This window comes from Odocoileus virginianus, chromosome 6 (genome assembly GCF_023699985.2).
Source record: "Odocoileus virginianus isolate 20LAN1187 ecotype Illinois chromosome 6, Ovbor_1.2, whole genome shotgun sequence".
Taxonomy (NCBI): Eukaryota; Metazoa; Chordata; class Mammalia; order Artiodactyla; family Cervidae; genus Odocoileus; species Odocoileus virginianus.
Window position 1 is genome coordinate 7,860,385 of NC_069679.1, and position 17,053 is coordinate 7,877,437.

The 17,053-nt window shown below is 37.6% G+C and overlaps 1 protein-coding gene across 5 annotated transcripts in view; it reads left to right on the forward strand.

Annotated features, from left to right (window-relative positions):
* MAP2K5 (mitogen-activated protein kinase kinase 5) overlaps positions 1 to 17,053 on the forward strand; it is a 263,311-nt gene that overhangs the window by 42,952 nt on the left and 203,306 nt on the right. For all 5 annotated transcript variants that reach the window (XM_070468702.1, XM_070468703.1, XM_070468704.1 and 2 more), the window contains exons 4-6: positions 5,502 to 5,571; positions 9,621 to 9,661; positions 10,659 to 10,726. In XM_070468702.1, coding sequence (XP_070324803.1) covers positions 5,502 to 5,571; positions 9,621 to 9,661; positions 10,659 to 10,726 — 179 coding nt within the window. The remainder of the gene's footprint in view (positions 1 to 5,501; positions 5,572 to 9,620; positions 9,662 to 10,658; positions 10,727 to 17,053) is intronic.

Consider the following 17,053-nt stretch of genomic DNA (forward strand, 5'->3'; position numbering starts at 1 on the left):
CCCAACATTCGAATCATAGGAGTTCCAGAAGAAGAAGACAAAAAGAAAGGCCATGAGAAAATACTCGAGGAGATAATAGCTGAAAACTTCCCTAAAATGGGGAAGGAAATAGCCACCCAAGTCCAAGAAACCCAGAGAGTCCCAAACAGGATAAACCCAAGGCGAAACACCCCAAGACACATTTTAATCAAATTAACAAAGATCAAACACAAAGAACAAATATTAAAAGCAGCAAGGGAGAAAAAACAAGTAACACACAAAGGGATTCCCATAAGGATAACAGGTGATCTATCAATAGAAACCCTTCAGGCTAGAAGGGAATGGCAGGACATACTTCAAGTAATGAAAGAGGATAACCTACAACCTAGATTACTGTACCCAGCAAGGATCTCATTCAGATATGAAGGAGAATTAAAAAGCTTTACAGGCAAGCAAAAGCCAAGAGAATTCAGCACCACCAAACCAGCTCTTCAACAAATGCTAAAGGATCTTTTCTAGACAGGAAACACAGAAAGGTTGTATAAATGCGAACCCAAAACAACAAAGTAAATGGCAATGGGACCATACCTATCAATAATTACCTTAAATGTAAATGGGTTGAGTGCCCCAACCAAAAGACAAAGGCTGGCTGAATGGATACAAAAGCAAGACCCCTATATATGCTGTCTACAAGAGACCCACCTCAAAACAAGGGACACATACAGACTGAAAATGAAGGGCTGGAAAAAATACTTCACGCAAACGGAGACCAAAAGAAAGCAGGAGTTGCAATACTCATATCAGATAAAATAGACTTTCAAATAAAGGCTGTGAAAAGAGACAAAGAAGGACACTACATAATGATCAAAGGATCAATCCAAGAAGAAGATATAACAATTATAAATATATATGCGCCCAACATCGGAGCACCGCAATATGTAAGGCAAACGCTAACAAGTATGAAAGAGGAAATTAATAGTAACACAGTAATAGTGGGAGACTTTAATACCCCACTCACAACTATGGATAGATCAACTAAACAGAAAATTAACAAGGAAACACAAACTTTAAATGACACAATGGACCAGCTAGACCTAATTGATATCTACAGGACATTTCACCCCAAAACAATCAACTTCACCTTTTTCTCAAGTGTACACGGAACCTTCTCCAGAATAGATCACATCCTTGGCCATAAATCTAGCCTTGGTAAATTAAAAAAAATTGAAATCATTCCAATCATCTTTTCTGACCACATTGCAGTAAGGTTAAATCTCAATTACAGGAAAAAAAATTATTAAAAATTCAAACATATGGAAGCTAAGTAACATGCTTCTGAATAACCAACAAATCATAGAAGAAATAAAAAAAGAAATCAAAATATGCATAGAAACAAATGAAAGTGAAAACACAACAACCCAAAACCTATGGGACACTGTAAAAGCAGTGCTAAGGGGAAGGTTCATAGCATTACAGGCTTACCTCAAGAAACAAGAAAAAAGTCAAATAAATAACCTAACTCTACACCTAAAGCAACTAGAGAAGGAAGAAATGAAGAACCCCAGGGTTAGTAGAAGGAAAGAAATCTTAAAAATTAGGGCAGAAGTAAATGCAAAAGAAACTAAGGAGACCATAGCAAAAATCAACAAAGCTAAAAGCTGGATTTTGAAAAAATAAACAAAATTGACAAACTGTTAGCAAGACTCATTAAGAAACAAAGGGAGAAGAACCAAATTAACAAAACTAGAAATGAAAATGGAAAGATCAGGACAGACAACACTGAAATACAAAGGATCATAAGAGACTACTACCAGCAGCTCTATGCCAATAAAATGGACAACTTGGAAGAAATGGACAAATTCTTAGAAAAGTATAACTTTCCAAAACTGAGCCAGAAAGAAATAGAAGATCTTAACAAACCCATCACAAGCAAGGAAATCGAAACTGTAATCAGAAATCTTCCAGGAAACAAAAGGCCCAGGACCAGATGGCTTCACAGCTGAATTCTACCAAAAATTTAGAGAAGAGCTAACACCTATCTTACTCAAACTCTTCCAGAAACTTGCAGAAGAGGTAAACTTGCAAACTCATTCTGTGAGGCCACCATCACCTTAATTCCAAAACCAGACAAAGATGCCATAAAAAAAGAAAACTACAGGCCAATATCACTGATGAACATAGATCCAAAAATCCTTAACAAAATTCTAGCAAACAGAATCCAACAACATATTAAAAAAATCATACATCATGACCAAGTGGACTTTATCCCAGGAATGCAAGGATTCTTTAATATCTGCAAATCAATCAATGTAATACACCACATTAACAAATTGAAAGATAAAAACCATATGATTATCTCAATAGATGCAGAAAAAGCCTTTGACAAAATTCAACATCCTTTTATAATTAAAACTCTCCAGAAAGCAGGAATAGAAGGAGCATACCTCAACATAATAAAAGCTATATATGACAAACCCACAGCAAGCATTACCCTCAATGATGAGAAATTGAAAGCATTTCCCCTGAAATCAGGAACAAGACAAGGGTGCCCACTCTCACCACTACTATTCAACATAGTTTTGGAAGTTTTGGCCACAAAAATCAGAGCAAAAAAAGAAGTAAAAGGAGAATCCAGATAGGAAAAGAAGAAGTGAAATTCTCGTGGTTTGCAGATGACATGGTCCTCTACATAGAAAACCCTAAAGACTCTACCAGAAAATTACTAGAGCTAATCAACAAATACAGTAAAGTTGCAGGATATAAAATTAACACACTGAAATCCCTTGCATTCCTATACACTAACAATGAGAAAACAGAAAGAGAAATTAAGGAAACAATACCATTCACCATTGCAACAAAAAGAATAAAATACTTAGGAGTATATCTACAAAGAAACAAAAGACCTATACATAGAAAACTATAAAACACTGATGAGAGAAATCAAAGAGGACACAAACAGATGGAGAAATATACCATGTTCATGGATTGGAAGAATCAATATTGTCAAAATGGCTATACTACCCAAAGCAATCTATAGATTCAGTGCAATCCCTATCAAGCTACCAATGGTATTTTTCACAGATCTAGAACAAATAATTTCACAATTTGTATGGAAATACAAAAAACCTCGAATAGCCAAACCAATCTTGAGAAAGAAGAATGGAACTGGAGGAATCAACCTGCCTGACTTCAGACTATACTCCAAAGCCACAGTCATCAAGACAGTATGGTTCTGGCACAAAGACAGAAATATAGATCAGTGGAACAGAATAGAAAGCCCAGAGATAAATCCACGAACCTATGGACACCTTATCTTTGACAAAGGAGGCAAGAATATACAATGGAAAAAAGACAACCTCTTTAACAAGTGGGTGCTGGGAAAACTGGTCAACCCCTTGTAAAAGAATGAAACTAGAACACTTTCTAACACCATACACAAAAATAAACTAAAAATGGATTAAAGATCTAAATGTAAGACCAGAGACTATAAAACTCCTATAGGAGAACATAGGCAAAACACTTTCCGACATAAATCACAGCAGGATCCTCTATGACCCACCTCCCAGAATATTGGAAATAAAAGCAAAAATAAACAAATGGTACCTAATTAAATTTAAAAGCTTTTGCACAACAAAGGAAACTATAAGCAAGGTGAAAAGACAGCCCTCAGAATGGGAGAAAATAATAGCAAACCAAGCAACAAAGGATTAATCTCAAAAATATACAAGCAACTCCTGCAGCTCAATTCCAGAAAAATAAATGACCCAATCAAAAAATGGGCCAAAGAACTAAACAGACATTTCTCCAAAGAAGACATACAAATGGCTATCAAACACATGAAAAGATGCTCAACATCACTCATTATCAGAGAAATGCAGATCAAAACCACAATGAGGTACCATTACACGCCAGTCAGGATGGCTGCTATCCAAAAGTCTATAAGCAATAAATGCTGGAGAGAGTGTGGAGAAAAGGGAACCCTCTTACACTGTTGGTGGGAATGCAAACTAGTACAGCCGCTATGGAGAACAGTGTGGCGATTTCTTAAAAAACTGGAATTAGAACTGTCATATGACCCAGCAATCCCACTTCTAGGCATACACACAGAGGAAACCAGATCTGAAAGAGACATGTGCACCCCAGTGTTCATCGCAGCACTGTTTATAATAGCCAGTACATGGAAGCAACCTAGAGGCCCATCAGCAGACGAATGGATAAGGAAGCTGTGGTACATATACACAATGGAATATTACTCAGCCATTAAAAAGAATTCATTTGAATCAGTTCTAATGAGATGGATGAAACTGGAGCCCATCATACAGAGTGAAGTAAGCCAGAAAGATAACATTACAGCATACTAACGCATGTATATGGAATTTAGAAAGATGGTAACGATAACCCTATATGCAAAACAGAAAAAGAGACACAGATGTAGAGAACAGAATTTTGGACTCTGTGGGAGAAGGCGAGGGTGGGATGTTTTGAGAGAACAGCATCGAAACATGTATATTATCTAGGGTGAAACAGATCACCAGCCCAGGCTGGATGCATGAGACAAGAGCTCAGGCCTGGTGCACTGGGAAGGCCCAGAGGAATTGGGTGGAGAGGGAGGTGGGAGGGGGGATTGGGATGGGAAATACATGTAAATCCATGGCTGATTCATGTCAATGTATGACAAAAACCACTAGAATATTGTAAAGTAATTAGCCTCCAACTAATAAAAATAAATGGAAAAAATATAAAATAAAAGAAGTCAGGGCACAGAAGCCATTTCCAAGTTAGGTGGAAACATGCTCACCAATTAGCATATTAAGGAAAATAGGAGCAGACCATAATACAGCCTACTGGATGAACTTGTTTGTGATGCTATATGAAAGCTTTTTGAATTTGGAACTTTATTTTTCCGGCTCAAATTTTTAAAGTTAGATTTGATCTATACTAAAGTATTTAGAAGATTAAAGCATGAAAGTTATGCTTACTTGAAATTGGGCTACCTTTTTATCATGTTAATCCTGTTATCTTTGGATGGGTCATATCTTGTTTGCTTGTTACACAGTCTCTGTGATTTTGATTTCCATTGTCTGTACATTTTATATGCAAATATGAATAATTGATTAACTAACTGGCATATAGGTCCAAACTGAATATGAGGCATCTCCATTTTGCTTTGTAAAGTCCAGGGAAAAAGAGCAAAAGGCAATTTGAGAAATTTCTACTAAAATACTTCGTGTTATTTTTAATATATATCATTTTCAGAACATTTTTAGAGATCAGATACTAGCTTAAAGTCTTAATCAGCCATTTTTACTCTTAAAGACAGCGTGAAGGCTAACACTATACTGAGCTTTCCGTCTGAAGTATCCACTATAGTCAGTTTGATGTGCAAATAGAGAAAAAGAATTCTCTAGGCTGATATGTATATACCAGCAATTTACAAAAGTACTGTGAATTAAACAACCCATAAGTGTCTGTTCCAGTGTTCATACATTACTGAGTAATCTCTTTCTATAATCTCTTTGCAGTATTATTCTACAATAATGGAACAGCAAGTAAATGGACAGTTAATAGAGCCTCTGCAGATATTTCCAAGAGGTAATGTTGAACAAATTCTAATCAACAATGATTATTTCAGCAAACTATTTCATCAACAGTTATGTTTTCCAAAGGTTTAAATGCACATAACATGATGTTTAGCTCTTAATTTGAAAAAACAAAAGAAGTATTCATTACCATGGGGATTGCAGGCTATATTATAGTTATGGCAGATAAAATATCTAATTTACTAGAGTAAATTAAACTAACTAGATTGTTTTTTGTTTTTGAAGTGCATACTTACATTCGCTTAAAGAACTCTTTGGGGGTCCACATGGTTTCTAAACCGAGGAAAATGAATGACTTTAATTTTGGATATTTATAAATTGTGGCTCATGATGATAGCCAGAGCTGGTATTAAGGAGAAAGCTTTCAGCTAGTGTAGAAGCCATGATTTACTAGGGGGTTTTAGGAGAAATATTTTGGTGGAATGTTTGGTGCTGGATTTTTGGGGGGATACATCTTCTAAATAATTGAAAATCTTCCTAAGGAATTTGATTGTTAAGTCTCAAAAAATATGAGCTGATGAGAATGAGTCTTGGTGAGTCAAATCATTTGTTTTTCCCTTTAAGTTTGATAGTACTAGCCTTGTAACAGATATGATTGCTCAACTGTATATAAATGTTTCCCCAAAGTTTGAATATTGGTGAAAAAGAACAGTTTAATTATATAAACCATTAAGTCTTTTACCCATTATACATTGCCCTACTTGGAAATCTGTTTTCTAAGGATGAAACAGATAAGAGAATTTCTCTGAGTCTTCTAGAAATAACTTAATTGAAATAATTAAAAGTTAAACTTACCTTCGTTAACTGATACTGTACAAATAAGCATGGTATGAGTTTTCCAATTAGGCATTCTAGACTTTCATTACCTGTAATTCTCTGACGTTTAAATGGCTCAGTTAATCAGTAGACTGCTATTTGCGCTGATGAAGTCTCCAAAGGCAGCTGGCTCGGCCAGCCCATGAGAAGGTCTGGGTTCAAGAGTAATGCTATTCTTCTACCATTAAGGTGGGCAGCTGGCTTAGGAGTATTTAGTAAAATATTGATAATAACTTATTAAAGAGCTAAGTAAGTAAATAAAACTTGGCCATCGATAAACAATTATGATTAATTTAGTTCTTTTGTATCTGAAGACTAAAACTTGAAAAAAAATGAGAAAAATAAAGTTGCCATTTCTATGTATTAGGCTAATAACAGGATGCAAATTATTTCTTAATAGGACAAGAGAATTTGGGGAAATTTCAGAATTGTTTTTCAATGAGGAATTCTTTTTTTTTTTTTTTACTGGCTGAGATCATTCCCATTAATTGCTTTCCTGCTTTATAACTTTATAGCTCTCTTGTAGCAAACCCTAGTACAGTATCCTGGATTATTATAGTTCTAATGCCTTGGGTCTTCATTTCTTTCCCCGATAATATTTACTTCTCTTCGTCCAGAATCTTTCCAGGTTCTCTTTGTTTTCTTTTATCTTGTGAACAGCCCCTGTCAGTCTCCCTGTCCATACCATTGTGCCCCTCCCATGATAATAACAGCCGTTTTTAGATATCTTCTCTGTTCAAGCACTAACATTGCTTTGTGTGTTACCATTTCTAGTTCTCTCAAAAGTCCTGCCTCTTATTGCTTTCATGTTATAGTTGAGAATATTTAGGTCCAGAGACATTAATTAACTCTAGTGTTAGTTGCCCAATCGTGTCCAACTCTTTCTGATACGATGGACTGTAGCCTGCCAGGCTCAAGTCCATGGAATTCTCCAGGCAAGAATACTGGAGCAGGTTGCCATTGCCTTCTCCAGGGGATCTTCCCAAACCAGGGATTGAACCCTGGTCTCTTGCATTGCAGGCAGATTGTTTACCATCTGAGCCACCAGGGAAGCCCATGAAGTAACTAGAGACACACAGTTTTTAAGTGGTTAATATACACTTTGAATAAAAATTTTGTTTAAATTGTGATTTGCTTAAAGTTGGAGGGCTATTTGCTCTTATACAGGTTAAACTATTAGTAGAGTGTGTATGGTGGTAGTTTGGAGGATTTGATAGGAGTGTGGAGAAAAGTATGTTGTAGGGAGGAGATTCTTAAAAGAAAATATGTTAGATATGAGTGTTACATGTAGTCCTAGCATAGATTATCTGCTGTTGTTGTCTATCTTAGTCTATTAGTCTCCAATTAACAGAATTAGCCTTCAATGAGCAGATTCTATTAGCCTCCAATATATTATTAAATATAGTTCCACATCACATTTAAGTTTTTTAAAGTATGAGACTCAGCCTCCCTTTCTCTGTGGTTTCGTATATACTGTTGTATAACTCTTTTTAGTTTTCTACTTTTTTTTGCATACTTATCTACATATAGATTTTATACAGTTTTACTTTTATATCATTTTATATAAATTAAATATATATATAATTTTATATTAGATTTATATGAATTTGGAGTTTATGGAAATTTTTACAGTTAAGAGTGTAGACATTGGTTATGTCACCTGGGTCTACTGAGTTGATGAGAGGTTCTCAGGCCCCATGTTATAAAGAATCTCTAGACTGAGCAAGTCAGAGGGACAGGAGAAAACGATTCTGTTCTAACAACATGTCTTCTCATTCCGAGTGGCACAGTTGTGTTGGATAGTAACTTCCCTGCCCAGGACTGAGTGCTGTTTGTAGTTAAAAGATATGATAAGCATGAAAATTCACTGACTTTACAGTAACTTCTCACTCTACAATTTCAGAAAATTAAGGTTACTGTATTTTTTGAATACAGTTTAGATTTCCAGTTACAAAGATTTAAGAAGCCAGTTGAGGAGTGAGGCAGATGTTAAGGTACCAGATAAGAATTGATGCCTGTCTCTAATTCCTTAGTTAGTCACTTCCTTACTCAATGAAGTTTATAAACGCACTGGTACTTCACTCTGAAGTATTTTCTTAGGAAGTATTAATGGTCCCTAAAGGACCAGGCCTCAAGTGTATGTGACTGTTGTTTTGTTCAAAAAGTTAATTTCCATTTTAAGGAAAGAGGATTTGGAGTCTTAATTTTAATGTATTTTAGAAAAACAAATAAAAATGCTTTGTTAAGGTTTAGATTTTTTTAAGGAAAATAACATAATAAATTTGAAGATGCTTGAAATACGCAAAACTAAAGCAACCGATGTGCTTTGTAGTTATTACCTACATCATCGTCTTATTTACCAGCTCTATTTCTTGTCAGAAACAGAGGAAAATACATGTACATCTGAGAAAGGAGCAAAAAAAAAAAAAAAAATCAGATTCATCCTTCCTTAAACAATCAATCAAAATTGATGGCCCCTTAACATATAATATGTAGGACACTGTGGTTTTCAGATGGAAGCAGCCTATAACATGGGCACGAAGCTCTTTATTTTTTTTAACATTTGATGAAGAAGCGTTTACTGAATTGGACAAGTGTTGTACTAATCTGTAACTCAAGATGATGTAGAGAAATTAGTGTTACTTTTCCTGGTACTGCTTTATCTTTAGACTTTTAAATATTAATAAATGTCAAGATTTGCAAGAAATGTGACAAAAGTTAATGATATCTCTGTATTTTAGCAAATTTGACTACTTACTGCTTTGCAAACTAGTATTCAAACTTGAATATTTCATAGAATCTCTAGCGATCTTTTTGGCGTTAAAAGACCCTCCTGCCTCTCCCCTTCAAAAACCCTAGCTATTTTCATTGTAGAATAAGTGATAGCAGATATACAATGTAATAGAGTGAGGAAGGATTGCAGAAATTTGAATTATGAAAGGAATCTAATCATTTTAGCTCAGTTAACTTGATTTTTATATGTTTTAAGCAGAAATTGGAATTTATATGAGGCGGTGTCAGAAAGCTCTTTGCATTTATAAATGCTCACTCCTGCAAGTTAAAAACCCTGGTTCATAATTCCCACTTTGGGTCTTGGGAGCCACTTTTCAATCATTTCTCTCTGCTAATTTTGGTGTCACCCTCATTTCTTTTTAAACGATTCATTTTGAGCAAATTTGTAAATGGCCCTGATGTGTTCTACAATTTAGTCAATTACTGTTTCAGCCTGCAAGCCTCCTGGGGAACGGAACATACATGGCCTGAAGGTACGAATTTCAATAATTGTTTCAGTAAAGTTAGATGGATTTGTAATGCTGTGTTCCACTTATTGAAATGTCAAATAAAACTGCACTTTTCTCAAGCTCTGACAAGCGATCCTTTTTTTTTTTTTTTTTTATGGGATGTGGAGGGGGAGTCATCTGTAGTATTTGTTCAATATACGTGTGTGTGTGTGTGTGTGTATATACATATATATGGGATTTGATCCCGAATTTATAAAAACCTTTTTATTTTTGGAATTGTTTTGTTGGTCTGTTTTTTTCAGGATGATCCTGGCTACTGATCTCCACAAAGATTTATTTGAGTGAAAATATAGACTTCATTTCGGTGATTAATTAAGCACATAAGCATATTGCACACAGAATACCCCCCTCTTCTTTTAACATGTTTATGCTGGAAACATATATCTATTTAATGTCCTTTCATTGTTCTGTGTATTTTAAATTCTAGATTTCTGCTTAAGGCTTTACATTTAAAAGAAAAACTGGCTATTGTATTAGACTCAAGCGTTTTATAATTAATTACTTAGACCTCATTTTTCCGTGAATAAGAGACATTGTGCAACATTCTGTCTGGTTTTAGAGCTGGAGGGATATGATAATGTGAGATTTGCTATTGGCCCTTGGATGTATTCTTAATATACTTTTTGAACACATTGTTTTTTATATAAAACAAAAAGAAACAGTAAACTGAATTTCTTCGCTAGAATTGAATTCAGTTCTAGACAGTGAATTGAAAATTTCCCATTTATCTCTCCTTTTTTTCCAGCACTATTTAAATATTTGAATAATGGCAGAAACGAAGTATTATGTAATATACAGGTTGTACATTTTTTGTAACCTATATACTGAATAGACTATGGGTCGGTCTAGCAACAAGCTAATTAACCTTCATAGTGAAATGAGAAATTTGTGGCAAATTATAGGTTAATTAGAACTGTGTCCTCAGAACACAGACTGATCAAGATTCTTTCTTTACTTGTAGGTGAATACCCGGGCTGGACCCTCTCAACACAGCAGCCCAGCAGTCTCAGATTCACTTCCAAGCAATAGGTGAGAACACGCAAGTCAAATGTGCCCGTAAGCATGATTATCTACAGAGCTGAGGGTGGGGAAGAGGCTTGTGGGATGACACCTCTTTTCCATAAGACCACAAAAGTGTTTATGTGGCTAAGAGGAAATCTGGCCGGTTAAGTAACCCTAGCTTTGGTATTGACTGAAAAGAAAGGACCTCATAGAGAAAGATAAAATTAAACAAGCTGAACTGTGAATTTTGGTCTGTGGAGTGGTTTTCCTTCAGTCTCCAGATTATACAGAACCAGAAAATTCAGTGTCTTTGACCATTTCGTGCTCTGATGATTTGGTTTGTAGGTTGTATAAAACATTATTTTTGTCTTGGTTGTCCATCTTTTGGCAGTATGATGTTCCACTGACAGCTTCCCCAGAAAGAGACAAGGAAAGAGTAAGGTAGTGAAATTTAAATGGACCAGCCATATTGTTCATTTTTGTACCTTTGGTTATATAAGAAATTGAGGTATTTTAGAAGGAAGACAGTTTTCATTAATTCATTCTGATGTTGTCCCAGACTGGGATGGATACTCAAGACCCGAGCCTCTTCAAAGTGTTCTGACAGGCCTGAGAACTTACTTCTAGAAGATGAAGGTCCTCAAGTAGACTGACCTGCTTAAGCTGAAAGAAATCTAGGTCTTGTTTGTTGTACATTGAGTTATTTTTCTGGTAGACATCTTATTATTGTGCTTGAAGAGGACACTTGAAGGTGGTTGTTCCGTGTGTTTTACTCACGCAGGTGACTGAGAAGCCACCACAGGGCCAGATCGCCGTTCCGTTGTATGCCCTGTCTTCGTGGGTTTGGGCTGTCCTCCGTGGTGACAGAGCCCTTGTCTGCGGTGACAGAGCCCTCGAGATGTAGCTTAGGCTGCTGCGTTCCCTCCCGTGCCCCTCCCTACCCCTCCCTTCAGATCGTGGTCCTTTCGCAGCTGGGCTTTCCTGCAGATCAAGTCTCTCCTCTCGACTCTTTCTCTGCTCTCCTGTCCCCTCCCCAAGAGCCACTTCCTTGGTTGTTTTTTTAAAGCGTCAGTACATCTTACCCACAGCTTTCCTGCCGTGAACACACTACTCCTAAAGAGCGTTTCCTCTTTAAACAATTTGTCTGTGTTAAAATACATCCACTGGTTTTTCGCCAGTGGATCGCCTGTCTCCTGGTCCCGAGGGGTGGGTCTTGTACTCTCGTCCGAGTGCGTGTTCCTGCTCAGCAGTGCTCCGCAGCCTCTCTTTTCATGCTCGTGGGGCACGTGGGCCGTGCCCGCCGAGTGGCGGCCTGGGGACTGAGCCTCACCTGTTACAGTCCGCGCGAAGAGGGCAGGGCCTTTCACCATTACCACTACTTCCAGAAAAATTGATGTTCAGACAGACTCTGAGCCTTGAGTGAAAACAAGGATTTTTTTCTGGTGTTTTAGGTCAAACTTCATCATGGTATAAAAAGCTGGATGAAGCTGAGAAAGATGGTAAGACAGAAAAGCAGTAGGATAAACTTTCAGTTCTCTCAGATTTGGTTTTAACCAAAACTGAAGTGAATTAGCTTGGCTTCTAAAAGACTATCATTTATATTCACAGATTATTATATAATCTTTGAGTTGGAAAGAGACTGTCTGATCTAGTGCTTCTCAGCCCTTTGTTGCAGCATCTTCCTTTAAGGACGTGACAACTTCCCGGATAGTAATGGTAGTTTGCTCCAAGAGAGATTTTTGCTATGGGAGGAGTGAAGTTGGAGAAGTCCTACAGGTGATTTTAATGTACCACCCTAGGTTGGCTGTTTTCTGTGCCGTGTTGGTAACTAATCAAAAGTAGTTATTGAGTGCCTCCTAGTTATTTGGTGTTGTCCTACTCACTAGGAATACACTGTGGTCCTTATCCTCTGAAGTATGCTAATAGGCATATAAGACCACCCTACAGTATGCAAATAATTACACTTTACAATCATTGTTAGGAAGAAAACAGGCAGGTTTTAAAGTGGAAGAACTCTGGGCAGGCACGTGTTTAGATTTGACCTGGGTGTCAGTAGTGGGAGGGGGTGGTGACATTCCATCTTGGCTTGAAGGATAAGGAGGCCCTAGCCACATCCAGAGCCAGAGACGGGCATTTCAGAGGGGCGGGAGAGCATCAGTGAAGGCCCGGGGTGGTAAAGGAGCTCCATGTGTTTGGAAGGAGGCCAGTTAGGCTGGAACACAGGGAGCGCTGCTGGGCTGGGGGAGGGCATGAAGAGGTGGGGAGAACAGTAGGAGTGATAGGAAAAAAGGAGGTGACAGGAGCCAGATCAGGGGGGGCCTGGTATTTGAGTTTTCCTCTCAGTGTGTTGGCAAGCCGTTAGATGACTTTCAGCAGAAGAGTGCCATGGCCAGCTCTGTGTTTACAGAAGATGCTTGCCTGTGGTGTGGGCAGGAGAAGGAGAGGCCCCCATCTAATCCAGCCCTCCTTGGGTTCCTGACTCCCCTCCCCTTGCCAAACGGTCATCCAGGCGCTTCCTAAACATCCCTGTGGCAATAACGCCCTTTACTGGCTGAAGTTCCTGTTTTATGTTCATGTAGCCATGTCTCAGAACATTCTTTTTCATGAGCGGAGCTTTGTGTCCTTTTAGCACCCACTTGTAAAAACTGAGTTTAGCCCTCAGGCCAGGGCTGTTCCCTCTTCTAAGTGATGCATCTACCAGTCATCTTCCCGCCAGACAGACTTCTCCTACATTTCCTGTCTCAGTAAATTCTCCCACATCCACCTGGATGCAAACTCCAGATGACCTGCCAGGCATCCTTCACTGCTTCTTGGGTCTCCCTTAGCCCCACATCCAATCAGTCCCTACATTTGTAGGTTCTGCCTTCTGAATCACTGTGAAGTCTGTCTATTCGCCAGCATCTCTGTTTCTACAAAGGTAGATCAGGCTCCCTCGATCATTGCTACAGCCTCATAATAGCTCCCCACTGCAGTACCTCCTCCACGTTGCAGCCAGCGTGATCTTGCCGGGTGTTTTGAGCCCTTCATTCCCCACCTCACTGATCCATCTAGGCTTTAGTACCAACTGTAGCTTCCACAGCAGGTAAGCCCTGGACTCCCACGTTTGGGTCCTCTGCCCGCTCTAGGCCTGCCACTCCCCATACCCCTTCCATCTGATGCTCCAGCTTTGCTGATGAATACATGGTACTCTTGATGGATCACATTCCCTCTTACTACTGGGCCTTCACATCCGCTGCTGTCTCTTTCCTGCTTTCTTCTTCTTTTAATCCACTCCCTCCTTTGCCTTCATCCTGGCTAACCTTGGTTATCTTTGAGGAACAAAGCTGTTGTCTTCTGAAAACTGTCCCTCATTATTGCCCACCTCCTAGTCTATGCCAGGTATCCCTTCTATGAATTCCCATTATCTCCCTGTGCTTGCTTTTATTATAGTGGTTAGCACATTTTATTGTAATCACTTCTGTCCCCCAATAAATTCTGTACTCTTTGAGGGCAGTGATGGTAGCATATTCATTATTTTTTTAAAAAAGATTATTTTATTGACATTGATATACAATGTTGTATTAATTTCTGTATAGTAAAGTGTTAAGGTACATATATATACACACATAGATACTCTCATATTCTTTTCCATTATGGTTTTCAGTAGATAAAGAACATGTGGTACATATATACAGTGGAATACTACTCAGCCGTTGTTGAACCCTAGTTCCTAGCATGATGCTTCACACATAGGTGGTGATAGTCAATACTGCTTGAATAAATTAGTAGACAGATTCATTTATATTCCCTCTAGGTTTTGTCTCTGAATTAAATTCTCCCAGCTCATTCAGCTTTTATGCTACATTATTTCTAGTCCCCTCACCCTTTTCACTCTTCTTTGAATATCTCAGTGTACCCTTAAAGTGTCATACCCAGGTGACAGTTGTATCACACTTAAATTTTAAAGGATCTTTTAAAGTGATTTTTAGTTAGCTCAAGTCACAGATACTGGATAGTCAACTGGGGCACAAAGAAATTGCCAGGATATATAAATGTAATTTTTTACCAGATCAAGTTGGTAGCCAGATATTGGCATAATGAATGAAATCAGTTTTTTCCCCTGTCACTCTTAAAGCATGAATTGGTCTTTGCCTTAGGTGGAAGACTGTTCATTAAATTGAGCTTACGAGACTTCCTTGGAGGTCCAGTGGCTAAGACTCTGAGCTCCCAGTGCAGGGGGCCTAGGTTCAATCTCTGGTCAGGGAACTAGATCTCATATGCTACAACTAAGAGTTTGCATGTTGCAACTGAAAGATCCCACATGCTGCAATGAATACCTGGCATAGCCAAATAAATAAATATTTTTTAAAAAATTGAGCTTACTCATTCACATGGTGTTCCTAGGCCATAATTACTGAGATCAAGTCCCACTGCCAAGCATGGCCTTTCCTGAACATCTTGGCTTTCTCTTATAAAATTAGGATGATTAAATTTTCCATCTATCTACTGCTGGTATTTAGAAGATTGATGAAGTTGTATTAAGGAATCACATTTTGTTTCTTGGATGAAAGGTGTTGTGTAAATGCAATGAATCAAAATGTTATTATTTCAAGTTGCATGACATAATGGAATATCTGTGGAGAAACATTGCCTGGGCATTGTTTGGTTATTTCTGTTTTTATAATAATTGCAAATATTAAATTGGTACTATTTCTGGGAATATAAGGATTCATATGTTTTCCAGGAAAAAAAAAGTGTATTTATGTTAGAGAGATAGACTAGTGATCTTGAGCAAGCTCTGTACCTTGGGTTTCTTTATACATAAGAGGTAAACCCCCTTTCCCCCCACATAACTAACTCCCACAGGGGTGTAGTTATTGTGAACATTAGATCAGGATACTAAGTAATAGCATTTAGCACAATGTGTGGCACATGCTCATCACTCGGGAAATAGTAGAGTCTATTATTTTATTTTCAGCTGGTCTCATTTTAGTCAGTTATTTTATTTTTTTTAATATATTTCAGATTTAGTCCTATTCTGCAGAATTCTTAACTGCTGCTTAGTGCATGAATTCTTAGACTTGGGAGGATGTTATTAAAGTTTAGAATCATTGGTTGAAGACACATTTTCTAAAGTCTGGGGAATATAGAGACTAAGGGCCCATAGTTTTCATTTAAGAAATTTAAGAAGTATTTATTAAGAAAAGTAATTATAACTTGGAATGGTAAGTGTGGTCAAACTTGAAGTCTGAGGTTTTCTCAAATATAACTTATTAAAGGTAACGAATGTGTGTGAGTGAGTGTGTGTGTGTGTACTACTATATAATAACAACCAGAATAATGACCCCCATTTATCAAACACTTAATATGTGTCAAGTCATTGGGCTAGGCTCAAGGGTGGGAAGGAAATGGAATATATAGAGATGTGAGTAAGATGGGGTCTCTGTTCTCAGGGAGCTTCCAGTCTTTGGAAAGGCTGTGGTGGAAAGAAAGACATCTGCAGATAACTACCAAAGGGAAGAGTTAATTTGGCAGATGGGGAGAGGGTTAGAGTAGACAGATTAAGGATAGAGTTAATAAGCTTTAAATTTCAATTAAAACATTGATGGGAAAAGGTACTGTTTTATACACCACTCTACTAATTAAGTGAATGTGTACAGGTATAACTCAGTATGAAGCTAGAAGGACTTCATAGCATCCTTTGGCCACTTTCCCTAGGCTCATCCATATAAATTTTTACATAGTCATATATGTCCAGAGAAGAACATTTCCATGTTTCTTACATAATTCTGGAAACTGGCTGTCATACCTGTAGGAGAAGAAAGGAAAGAGAAGGCAGCTAAAATTGATTTAATGCCTACTGTCTACAGAACCCAGTGCTAGGCTTTTTGTCATATTTAATTTTCTTGATTGCACTATAACACTGATATTTCCCCCACTTTATAAAAAGAGGAAATTGATATTTAGAGAGGCTAAGTATCTCGTTCCAGAGCACACAGTGAGTAAATACTGCGATTATTTCTGCTACACATTTGCTTCTCAGGAAGCTGAATTGTAACTCTTAACTATAATTAAAAAAAAAATCAAACCTTAAAGTATTTTACCTTTTGAAGTTCTGTAATCTTTGCTGTGAACATTCTAAGAGGGCATTCCTAAGTGCTTGGTAGTGTTCCACATAAAATAGCCACTGAAAGGCTCCCCCAAAAGAGCAGAACTGATAGCAAGGAGAAGTGTCTGAAGGAGTCTGTGCAACAGTCTAGCTTCATTATCACAGTAGGCTTCTTTATTGCTTTAGATTACTAACGGGCTTCCGTCTCTTACTGATGCCTTTGCCATTTGGCTAGTTACTTTAGAAAATAGGTAGGGATAAGGATG